We start from the raw sequence: 12,918 nt of genomic DNA, 5'->3' as shown, positions 1-12,918 counted from the left end.
TATGATACGGCCTGTTCTCCTCTCCTCTGAAATGAAGCGTGTCTGAGATCTGTACGTGTGCGCACTTCTAAGGCCCATCCATGCATCTAGGCTCCCTGCTGGTACTCATTTTACACCAGCAGATTTTCTCTTTGTTTTATCAGAATGAAAGTAAACCCTTCAAAATAGCTCGATATTATAGGTTTATATCTGGATAAGCTTTTACCATGGAAGAGATAATTGTAAAAGAGGTGTATCAGAGGCGTGAAATAGAAAATGTAGCCTGAAATCTCCAAGAGCACTGCGCTCAAACAAACAATAGATGGAATCTCCCACGACCTGTTTTATAGAACGTGTCTCGTTTACCTATAATTCCCGGTAAGCAGAATGTCAGCGGCAGGGCTAGGATGTGCAGCGACCGGCTACAGCTAGCCCAGATTACCACTTCTATAGTCCGAGCCCTGAGCATTGCCATCACAAGCTGCCAACATTTCATACAACCAGGGGACACGTTATGTGCCACACGTACCAAGTAACGCACAAGGCGAAACGCTCCAAGCGCCACAACGTAATAAAGCGAGGATGCGGGCTACAGCGGTCATCCAGTTGGTTTTATGCCAGGCGTGGGAGGATATGGAACACTTACAGGGACTTGGCTAGGAGGACATATGAGAAGTGAGTATCGCCGCGCATGAAACAGATACAACTGTTTAAAGGGAATGTATCACAGAGATTTTTAAGGATCAATACCAAAAAAATACGGTACATATTTCTCCAATATGTTCTGATTTTCGTTTTTTAGCGCTTTTGACATCTATCTTCTGTATGTGATTATGAGGGCTGCAATCTTTGTAGTTAAAGAGAACCTATCACCAGGTCAAAGGGGTCGGTCTTGCCATTTTATTTACACTGCCTAATTTTTCCCGTTGTCTTAATTCCACTATCCAGTTCCAGAATTGTGTTTTTTTCCCTCTTTGTTGCCAAGTTTTATGGCCTTTACCAATGGGGGTATGGAACGCAGGGTCATAATGAAGAGCGTGCTAAGGACACGCACCAGAGAATCCGGTGAGCACTTCACTCTCTGGTAAAGAACAAGAAAATTACCTGTAAAAGGCCCATGAATCTGGGGCCATATGGCGGAAACAACTTTCTCAGGAAGCAGTGCGGGGAGGCCTGGCCACTTTTGACCTGGTGACTAGTCTCTAACAGCATTTAGAGATATGCAGTACAGCAGCAACTTGACCAAAGACAACAATAGACAGGATCGGACTCATTGACTTCTATATAAAGCGCTGAGGAATATGTTGGCGCTATATAAAGATTATTATTATTATTCATTATTATTATAAGGTAATTTCTTAGGCATGCTCTCATTTTGACCTAGGTCACTTTGCAGAGATGGGGAATAGATGAGCTCTGACATAGCACAGGATCACACCATCCACAATACATAGTCTACATGATATAGGGTGTGTTGACCTCCATGATTGTGATTATGATAATGAGATGAAGAGTGAGCAGTACAGAGCACAAAGAATGTTTTCACATATAACGGTCCGCATTACATGTCAGCACACGTTATAGTTACCCACGTAACAAACACTATATAAAAAAGCTTTTATATGACATGCATTGCACAGTGCTGCTGATTAGTGGGGGGCCAGGTCCTCTTCATCACCAGTCAAAATATTGCTCTCCTACATGAGCTCCAAGCATGGAATGCTTAGCGGGCTCCATAGTTAGTCTATGGGTTCTTACATTCACTCTCAAAGAGGTGGTTATGGAACCATAGACAGCTCATGCAGGAGCTGCGCACTTCAAAGCCGTATTTTGACTGATCGGAGGGGGTCTCTAGACCCGGACCCCCACTATTCAGCAACACTGTGCAGCATCTGTCATATATAACGAACTTTTATATAGTGACGGTTACACTTTAATATTAAATTTAGGGGCCAGAGTAAAACAAGAGGGTATGCAGGATTTATTTTTAATAGTTATTGGTGGAAAAAAGCACATTAACATGTTTACATAAAAAAATATTAAAAAAAAAAATTAAAATTAAAAAATTTAATTAAAGTTAATTAAAGTTAATTTTCTGTTGACACATTCCCTTTAAAAATAAGTGCTCCTGGAACTTGCCACAAAACACCAAATCTAAACAGTATTTTTATGGCTATAATTTACAGGCTTTGGCTTCTATTCATTTCAATGTCTCTCTAGGCCGGTACTATTGCACATGCAACTAGTCATTCATGCATGAACTGTGATGATGCCAGACTGGGTCCTCACCTAACACAGCAGTCGGCACAAGTGGATCATTGGGCACTGCAGGAAAACAAAGCTCATGAAAATACATATTACCTCCATTTTGGGCAGTTGAAAAAAAAAAAGACACACAGATTTAAGCACAATAACATCGACTGCTATAGAAAAGTGAGTAAATCCACAAGAAAAAAAAGCCAACAACATAATATGTAACAAATCTGCGGGAGAGCACCAACTCAAAATTACGCCAACTAGGTCTGCGTTTCGTTCATGAGCGGCACACGAATGCAACACTGATGATATCGGTGTGCTGTGTTACATCACAGACCCAATCATTGACATGTGCGAGTGCGATCAGCAAATGAGACCCAATTCAGACTCCGTGTTTCACGGGCATGTGAAAATATACATAGACTATAACTGGTACATGTTCCAGCTGTGAAAAATTGGATACGACAAACATGCAAAAATCAGAGATAGAGGTCTTTAATGTAACAAGCCCAAGAAAAGAGATGTGGGTCCGTATTGTAACAGTGCTAAGAGCCGCCACGGGTCCATGATGCAACGGGCCTATGAAAAGAGATGGGTCCATAATCGCAACGTAGTACAGCCACAAGAATTGATATGGAGCTGTGATGTAATAGTCCTAAGAAAAGAGCTATGGGGCCGTGATGTAACAGGTTTAAGAAAAGAGGTAGGGGTCCATAATGTAACAGGCTTATGAAAAAAGGTATGGGTCCAGCAGCAAAATTCCATCATTTTGTTTATTTTGAGAATACATATCGGCACTGATACAATATGTTTAGTTTTGGTGTATTTTTCTTCAATTTACAAACCTAGCCGACTACTAGTCAGGGCACAACTGGGCCACTTGCCATGTTTAGTGACAGTTGAACAGTGCTGGTATCGTCATTACCAATAAACTGTGAATCAATCATTCAGAAGTCTTCATTTCAATAACAGTCCATCATGCGATACATGGCACTAGAGCAGTGTTTCTCAACTCCAGTCCTCAAGACCCCACAACAGGTCATGTTTTCAGGATTTCCTTAGTATTGCCCAGGTGATAATTTCATCACCTGCTCAAGCATTATTTCCATCGCCTATGCAATACTAAGGAAATCCTGAAAACATGACCTGTTGTGGGGTCTTGAGGACTGGAGTTGAGAAACACTGCACTAGAGGACCATACATTGCAATGCAGCATGCCTCCGGTATAGAGATGGGAAAAGCATTGCACAGGTCCCCGGTCCATTGGCCAGATCAGTAATACGAGACCACTGGAAAAAAGGTCCATGAGTCTCCATACCTACCCGGCTCTTCTTTTGATTAGTTGATTTTGGTGACACACACACACTTTGCCCCAGCCTAGCCAATTAAACAGGAAGCCAGGAATGCCAAAAGGTAAGAAGATTCACAGACAAATCAATTCTCCCATCTCTACTCCGGTACTGCAGACAGTCTTCATTTTGTGGGAGCAATACTGCCCAGCAGAACCAGTAGGGTGAGGTAGGAATTTAAAACCCTACATGGGGGGACAGAAGTTCTGAACAAGATCAGTTAACAGTTACTTGGGGGAAGAAAATTAAGGTGATCACTTTAGCAAATATGGCTTTTACTAATGGGTCAAAAATAGCAATATTTGCAATATCTCCAAGTTATAAAAAAAAAAATAGATGACCCAACTTTGGATATTGCTCTAGCTTTTGAGATGGACAATTATACATTTTGGGTGGAAATTCAGTTTAAATTTTCAGTCTTGAAATACCGAATGGAAGATGGTACTTGTGAGGGCAAATACCGGAAGACATGGATGTCCAGAGTATAGCTACCTTGACTCCTGTATAGACTGGAAAATAGGGGCATCGGAATATTACTATAGTGCTCATGTTTCATAATGCTGCCAACTTACAAGACAAACAGAATATGAATGCTTGATACAGCTTAAAAAATATCATGCATCAACTGTGCAAAATGGGGCATTGGAAGAAGCAGATGTGACAGATGAATGGCTTAGCGTGTCAATGAGAGCTCGATCAGCCAATCACAGTACTGCCAGAAATGCAGAAAACAAGCAGAAAATGTTAGGATCGGTAACAAAATACAACACTGCAATGTATTTCCAAAATCATTGATCTCAGACAATGTTGTACAAGCTATACTGCTCTTCTTTCCTACAAATGATTGTACAGAGTCCGTAGTAAGGAGTGACCTCTTTGGGGAGGTAAGCGTGAAGTTCTAGTTTAAAAAAGGCTACACAAAATAACTGCATGGCTATGACATAAATCAAGTTTCTTAAGATTATATAGAGACTGTAAAATGCCCTTGAAATGTAAAGCAAGGCTGGTTACAATTATAACGTTTACACAGGGTAGGCGATTGGGTTGTCTGACTGTTCGGATTCCGTCCAATCATGGGGACTGGCAAAACGGTCATCTTCATCAGAGCTATGGAAGCTAATAGAATGGAGGTCATGCATGTATACCCATGTTCCCATTTACACAGGGATTTTGTGACCCCCGTTGTTGGAAGTGCCAACAGTTGAACCGCCAGAAATCACATGTTTATTACCTATCCAGCACATAAGTGATGAATGCATTTAGGGGGAACCCCACTTAAGGTCTATTCACATGGAATTTGCAGGTATGTTGGAGGTATAAGTCAAGAGTTCTTAGAGATATACCTCAGATGGACCTCGACGTATGCAACTGCACAGCCAAACGTCGACTTGATCTTTGCAGATGCCTCAATATAGTAGACTGCCCTCTTCCATACAAATGGAAGTACAGTGATGTTGGGTAATCCAACTTGGCATCTGTCAGTTAAATGGAGGCCTCACTAGACGTTTGAAGTGTAGTGTGAATTCCGCCTAAGATATGTCACACGAGCGATATAAATCAATTGTTTTAGTAGATTTAGTTACCAGCAATCATGGTAAGCAGAATCCTCAATCCACTATGGAAGTCAATCAATTGTCAACAAAATATAGTGCTCTAGAAGGATCTACATTTTATATCAATAGAGGAAAGGTCCAGTTCTTTAAGACCTGTATTTTGCACACCACTCATAATGAAGTCATCGCTGGAGTAAGAAGCGCCAAATTCATTAAGAGACGGATGCCACTTCATGAATTAAGAGCACCTTACAACCAGCGTGCCCTTCCTCCGAATTTTACTCCAGTCTGTCACTCATTACTGGCATAGCCACTAAAGTGGCATAAAAGTTGATGAATTTGCTGGGCGGGCTTCGAAATGTTCAGTCTCACCCAAGGTCAACCCACTTTGGCAGAGCCGGCCAGGACTAGTGTAAAAAAACCGCCAAAACTGTGCAAACAGTATTCAACATTTCAAGGTGTTTTACACAAAAAAACTGGCACGCACTCCTGCATGAATCATTATGTATATAATTCACTCCCCATGGAGAGGTACAGCATTTGCTGAATTTCAACACACTAATCAGCATACACACAGAATACATTTTGAGGTCACTGCAGCGCGACGTGAAGGTAGATTTAGTCCAAAGTTACTCAATATTTGTTTACTATGCCAATACTTACATCTAGGGCTGAAATTGTGAGAATCCATATAGGTGATGGACAGAGGATCTTCTGCGTGAAGGGTACTTTGATCTGCGTAGCTTCTATCCATTGCATTCACCATATGGGTCATCTCCTGCCGGGTGTTACCCATGGCATCCTTACGTTTCTTGGCCAGTTTACTGTAAGGTAAAAAATATTTGTTTAGCGCCACCAATTTGTATAAAGAACTGATTAGCGTATTACCAATGCCGAGACCTGTTAAAGAAATACAGATTACACATACACAAAAGCTGTCTATTAAAATTTTAACGTTGGACAGGGGATATCTTCCCAATTCCTGGGGATCTGACTGCTGCGATACCCACTGATCCAGAGAAGAACCCCATGTGAATGGAGTGGTGATCAGTCATTTGAACTGCCGGACCACCAGCAAAAATTATCCCCTATTCTTTGGAAAGCGGGTAACTTTCAAACTTGGTAATATCCTTTTACGCTGTACATGTGATGTAAACTGCAACTATTATTTCCAATTTTGCATAAACATCGTATTATTTTTCAGTGCAGCTATGGATGTCACAGCAGTCTTTAATGCAGGTAATGAGTGGATTAGGCGCGTCTAACTGGTCTGTAGGAGTCAGAACTCTTAATGGTTGGTAGGGGATCAAATACTTATTTCTCACTGCAAAATGGAAATAAATGTATTTACTTTATAAAATGTGATTTTTTGGATTTTATTTTTGATATTCTACGTCTCATTGTTAAAAATTACCTACCCTTAAATATTATATACTGTTCATGTCTTTGTCAGTGGGCAAACTTACAAAATCAGCAAGGGATCAAATCCTTATTTCCCTCACTGTATCGCCCAAGCTCCAGAATACGCATGCGAAACTAATGAACTGTTTTGCCCACATAACTAAAAAGACATGGGCACGTCAGTAAGTAGACTACTCCTGATCTACAGCTGTAGTCTCTATTACAAGACGTCTAACCAGTCGTAACACTCTCAAAGCTGGACCCTTGATGACTAAGGTTGCATGCCTTAAAGACTATATGTTCCCTTAACATTACTTCGGTTTCAGATAACAGGAACACATTTAGTGCCAAGTAGTGAGGTCATACGTTTGACAGCAGCATGGAAGCATAACATGGTCTTCAAGGAACACAAGGAAAATAAGAGTGTAAGGCCGCATTCAGATGTCCGGTGTAACTACAGTCCGCAAGTCTCCTGAGCTGCCTAATAGCCATACATGAGGCCGTGAAGTTCGGGTCAGGAGACCCGTGTCCAGACCGTGCATCGCGATCTGTTCTCTGACCATGATACAAGGACATCTGATCTCAGCCTAATGCACACATCCTCAAAGGTTTTCTCAATTATAAATGGGTAAAATTGCAACGTTCTTTTCAAGCCAAGCTACTATGCAATTTACGGGGGGATTTTTAATGTTATAGTGTAGAGCTCATCATCTAATAGAGATTTCTGGTTTCTCAGGCACGCTTATAAGTGCTGCTCTGAGCTGGCCGGATTGCTGGATCTGGCCAACTCCTGTGCCTCTGAGCGCCTCGATTCTGCGGAGGCTGCTGCCTTTGCTTGCAGTCCGAGAGAGCCCCCAGTTTTGGCCAGCAGCTCAGCCATACTGACTGTCAATCTTCAGGAGTGCACCAATCTCCAGCAAGCATGTAGCCAGGAGGAAGTCGATGAGAAAAAGCCTTTAAAGGGAATCTGTCACCAGGTTTCTGTGTCACCTAATCTGAGAGCAGATAAAGTAGAGACAGAAGCCCTGATTGCAGTGACCTATTACTTTCAGTGCGGTTTGCTGTAGTTTTGATAATCTCCTGCTGATTAAAAGTGATACTATCATTAGAGGATTAGTAAATATGCTGCCATGTAGTCCTTCATGGGCTGTGTATAACCCCATCCCCACTACGGATTGGCAGCTTTCTGCCTATGTACAGTGTACATAGAAAGTTGCCAATCAGTGGTGTTGGCGGGGTTATAGAGATCTCAGCATTCAGGGAACTGGTAGATGTGCAGGAGATACAGCAGTGATTTTATACAAAACACAACATACAGGCCAGTAAGTGATACATTGCTGGAATCAGAGTCTCTGCACATCTTGTTGCTCTCAGATGGCATAGCAAAAACCTGGTGACAGATTCCCTTTAAGGAAAAAAAAGCCTCTGAATGTCACTTATGTGCGGATTTACAATTAATAAATATAAATTTCACAGAAAATGAACAGATGTACAAAGTGATTCTTCCCACATCCTGGCAGAGGTGCCAACCTGATTTTACATCTGATTAACTCATCCAAAAATATCAAGGTCAAGGGGTATAAATTGTAATCTGAAGCCTTCAGCAGCAATTATAGTATCTTCAACTATAGTAAACTGCACAAACGCCTCCAGGTCCAAAAATTATCACTGACCAAACTTTTATATATAGACAATAGGGAAAAAGACTCGTCAATTACTGATGGTTGGAAATCCTGAAAACTGGCAAAACCAATTTAATGATCTTAACACTAATCATCGCCTGTAAATGAAGAAGAATATTGTTGTAGAATACAAAAAAATATCAGTGGTAATATTTATAAGCATTTGATTGCATCACCATAGCCAAGAGAACCAAACAGCAGTAGAAAGGAAGTTAAGTCAGATAGTAATGCTACTGACAACCTGCATCGGGCAATGGATGTCAAAAATGCTATTTTCAGCTGCAACATTGGCTGTCACTTACTAGCGGCCCTTGCCGCAACCAATATCTCAAGGCTGGACAACCACTTACGGCAATATTAATGTCCACATGTTTGCATTGTAATATCCCTTCATACATTAACCCCGCTGGCAGGTGTAACTCATTCACACAGAAAATAAATATTTTAGTATGGCGCAGACTTGTCTATGCAATGCATATTGCAGAAACTTACGGATGTTAGCTGTGTACACTTGTTGGGCAATACATAATACATGCAGAAGGAAAGGGAATATTTGATCAAGATAAGGTTCAGCAGATCTGATGAAATTTCCGGGCCCTACATCCATACATTTTTCTTGTGCCTCTTATTTCCTTGCCGAGAGAAGCAGTTAAAGTTGACTTAAGATATATCCATCCACTTCTGATTCATTTCGCCGAGCCAACGACAACTCTCAGCTTTTGCATATACATGATCTGTACGAAGCGCGTTATCTAGTTGTTGCCCGCAGCTTTCTTCTTTCTGCGATCACAAGAAATATTTTCTACAATAACAAAGCATCCCCTGCAACTAAGAACCTTTCCAATTTAATTTTTTTCTTTGTTAAATTATTTCTGCAACTTAATGCCTAACCTTACATCCACGCCACTAGGCAGGAAAAATCGCTTTTATATCAGGTAACAAGACGCTTTTCTGAACGGTTGAAATAGAAATGGCAGGGTAGAAGGTCAACTGCTGCAAATAGCTTCGGCAGTAAATGTTATGAAGCTATATTTTTAATGAATACAAATGACTGTTGAGTTAAGGATTCGCCCCCCCCTCTTTCATATTACGGCAGCTGAGGAATTTCATTTCATTCAGGGCTAATGCATTGGATGTTTCTTGGTTTATAATACATCAGGATTAGAGGCGAGAGGAATCTCATCAGCGTCTTTTATTAGGTACAAAGGCGGTTTTAAATATTGATGTGTGTCGCCACCTCTGCTTCAGCTTGGTTGCTTATATCCCACGGTCACAGGATGTAATGTCATCCAATACTCACTGCCACAAAGTTTTATAAGAGCAGAAGTCATGCTATTCAATTGTGGATGCACATCAAGTAATTACCAACACATTGTTCAGGTGATCGGCTGCAGCGCTTAGGATGTTCATACAGTAGATGGCAGGGCTGGTGGGGGGCACAGTGCCATGTATGAAGGAGTGGCAGCAGTCTGGGGTTTTTTTTTGCCTCCCTGGGCCCATTAATACGAGTTTGTCCTATAATGGATGACCCATTAACTCACACACTGTTCAGGTGATCGGCTGATGCGCTTAGGATGTACAGTAGATGGCAGGGCTGGCGGGGGGGGCACAATGCTCAGTATGGAGGAGTGACAGCGGTCTGTGGTTTTTTTTGCCTTCCTGTGCCCATTAATATGAGTTTGTCCTATAATGGATGACCCATTTAAGACAAACATATACCGTTCGGCTTAGATGAAGCTTTATAAACGCAGGTAAGTGGTGCATATATCCACTATGTCTGGTTAAAGACGACTAATGATAATCACCCTCTTATCACATTTCATCTTATGCATGTAGCCATTTTTTATTTTATTTTCTTTACATTGATTATAGGACAGCAATCTTGCCAGAGCTGCTTTTCACGGCATTCAGATATATGCTTTACAACGTGCCACAATGAACTGCTGATGTTCCCCGACTTGTATGGGAGCCATTGTGCTAGGTGGCGAGTGGTGTCCGTCATCTATCGGGAGCGATGAGCAAACGTGCTCGGATAAGGCATTATGGAAGCATGCTTGGGTGCTAACCGAGTGTCTTCGATGTACTAGAATAATATGTTCCAGTCCCCGCGGCTGCATATCTCATGGATGTTAGCCAGCCGCAACATATGCAGTAATTGCCTGTTTGCTAGGAAATCCCTGTGGAACAGCCGTGAGATATGCAGCCGCGGGGACTCGAACATACGGTATATTTCGAGCACGCCGAAAGGCTTGGATAACACCTAATCCGAGCACGTTCACTCATCATCACTAATCCCCAGTTATCAACAAGTGGTTTCTGTCCTGTAAGGCTATGTTCCCACACAGCATTTCTGCTGCAGCCAAAATCTGCTCTCTTGGCGGTAAAACGCCGCCCATTTTTTGTACATGTTTAATAAAGTTAGCTTTATTCACAAAAACAAACTTTATAAACACAGCGAAAAATGTCTGTTGTGTTTTTCACACTTTTTAATTGCCTCCTATTGCTGAAAAAATGCTGCAAAAACACTAATGAATTGACACTGAATTAATCCTGACAGCGCACACAATGTGAAGATTCACAAGTCTGCAGCCACATAGAGTGACTGCAGACTTGTAGCTTAAGTGTATGCATGAGATTTCTGACATCTCATAACTTTTGCTGATGTCGAAAAAAGTCTATGGGTCCGTGTGAAATATCACACTGCACTCGGATATCACACGAGTGCGGTGCGATTTCCGATGATGCCTACAATGGAGGAGATGGAGAAATTAATTTCTCCCTCTCCTTGGCACCTGTGCTGAGATTCTCTCATGCGAGAGAGCATCAGATCACTGACACTCAGCTCCCGCTCGCAGCAGAGCAGGAGTCAGGGGTCATTAGCATATTGTATACGATGCCATACGCTAATGTAACTCCAGCCTTAGACCCTCAACGCGCTATCCAATTAACTAGCATACACTCACTGGCCACTTTATTAGGTACACCTGTCCAACTTCTTGTTAACACTTAATTTCTAATCAGCCAATCACATGGCGGCAACTCAGTGCATTTAGGCATGTAGACATGGTCAAGACAATCTCCTGCAGTTCAAACCGAGCATCAGTATGGGGAAGAAAGGTGATTTGAGTGCCTTTGAACGTGGCATGGTTGTTGGTGCCAGAAGGGCTGGTCTGAGTATTTCAGAAACTGCTGATCTACTGGGATTTTCACGCACAACCATCTCTAGGGTTTACAGAGAATGGTCCGAAAAAGAAAAAAAATCCAGTGAGCGGCAGTTCTGTGGGCGGAAATGCCTTGTTGATGCCAGAGGTCAGAGGAGAATGGGCAGACTGGTTCGAGCTGATAGAAAGGCAACAGTGACTCAAATCGCCACCCGTTACAACCAAGGTAGGCCTAAGAGCATCTCTGAACGCACAGTGCGTCGAACTTTGAGGCAGATGGGCTACAGCAGCAGAAGACCACACCGGGTACCACTCCTTTCAGCTAAGAACAGGAAACTGAGGCTACAATTTGTACAAGCTCATCGAAATTGGACAGTAGAAGATTGGAAAAACGTTGCTTGATCTGATGAGTCTCGATTTCTGCTGCGACATTCAGATGGTAGGGTCAGAATTTGGCGTAAACAACATGAAAACATGGATCCATCCTGCCTTGTATGGAGCATCTTTGGGATGTGCAGCCGACAAATCTGCGGCAACTGTGTGATGCCATCATGTCAATATGGACCAAAATCTCTGAGGAATGCTTCCAGCACCTTGTTGAATCTATGCCACGAAGAATTGAGGCAGTTCTGAAGGCAAAAGGGGGTCCAACCCGTTACTAGCATGGTGTACCTAATAAAGTGGCCGGTGAGTGTATATGGTTTCAAAGCTTGATTCCTCAGCACCGACACGTTATATTACTGAAAATGGGCTTCCCTTTTTCTCATCTGAGAGCAGCTTAATGTAAGCAAAAAGAAGCTGAATCCAATGATGTATCACTTTGATTGCTGGGTGCAGCCTTTCTGACATAATCAGAGCTTGTAGATTTAGAATGAAGCAGAGCTGACTAAGCTAACCCCGCCCACACCAGGCTCTCAATGTACAAGGTCCATAGACAGTGAGGTGCTTATCACAGGAGGGGACGTTGCTGGTCTAGTGTAGTCCAGCAATGTCAATCCTTCACAGTTTGTAAACAACTGCACATACTTTTGACAAGTGACACATCCCTGAATTCTGTGTTTCAGCGTCTACCTTCAGATTACATAGCAAACACCTGCTGACAGATTCCCTTTAAAACAAATGTTATTGTTCATTGATTCTAAAAGAACATTATCAATGCAGCAACGTGTCAGACCTAGAATGTGTCATTAGGCTGCATGCTGGTGTTACATGGTACTTGTAAATGATTAAACTGTTGAGTTCGCCAATATTGCAACACATTTTCTGCAAAATTTAAAAAAATGAGGTTCTAACCGATGAAGGGGGATGTATTACTGAAGCGGTCTTTTCAGAAAAGTTTCCACACTACAGCCTGCTACTAACTATTCTGGTCAATACCAGCATCAGTCACCGAAGTAGGCTCATGACAAAGAGAACCTTTCACAGATTTTTTTTTTAAATTTGAAACTGTATTGTACTGAGAGGAACGATTAACAACTTTTTTTTCTGTAGACACCAGATCACACTGAAAACCTGCTCTGACCGCATTTGCTTTCTG

The 12,918-nt window shown here is 42.0% G+C and overlaps 1 protein-coding gene across 19 annotated transcripts in view; it reads right to left on the bottom strand.

Annotated features, from left to right (window-relative positions):
• Positions 1–12,918, bottom strand: part of PTPRK (protein tyrosine phosphatase receptor type K) — a 402,371-nt gene that overhangs the window by 46,707 nt on the left and 342,746 nt on the right. For 17 of the 19 annotated variants that reach the window (XM_077289403.1, XM_077289389.1, XM_077289390.1 and 14 more), the window contains one exon: positions 5,801–5,961. In XM_077289403.1, the coding sequence (XP_077145518.1) occupies positions 5,801–5,961 (161 nt within the window). Of the gene's footprint in view, positions 1–2,178; positions 2,305–5,800; positions 5,962–12,918 lie in introns of those variants that run through there. The other 2 variants (XM_077289405.1, XM_077289404.1) reach the window with 2 other exon arrangements.

The sequence above is a fragment of the Ranitomeya variabilis genome, chromosome 2, assembly GCF_051348905.1.
Source record: "Ranitomeya variabilis isolate aRanVar5 chromosome 2, aRanVar5.hap1, whole genome shotgun sequence".
NCBI lineage: Eukaryota > Metazoa > Chordata > Amphibia > Anura > Dendrobatidae > Ranitomeya > Ranitomeya variabilis.
The sequence above is the reverse complement of the archived record's forward strand: the minus strand, read 5'-3'. Positions and strand labels throughout refer to the sequence as shown.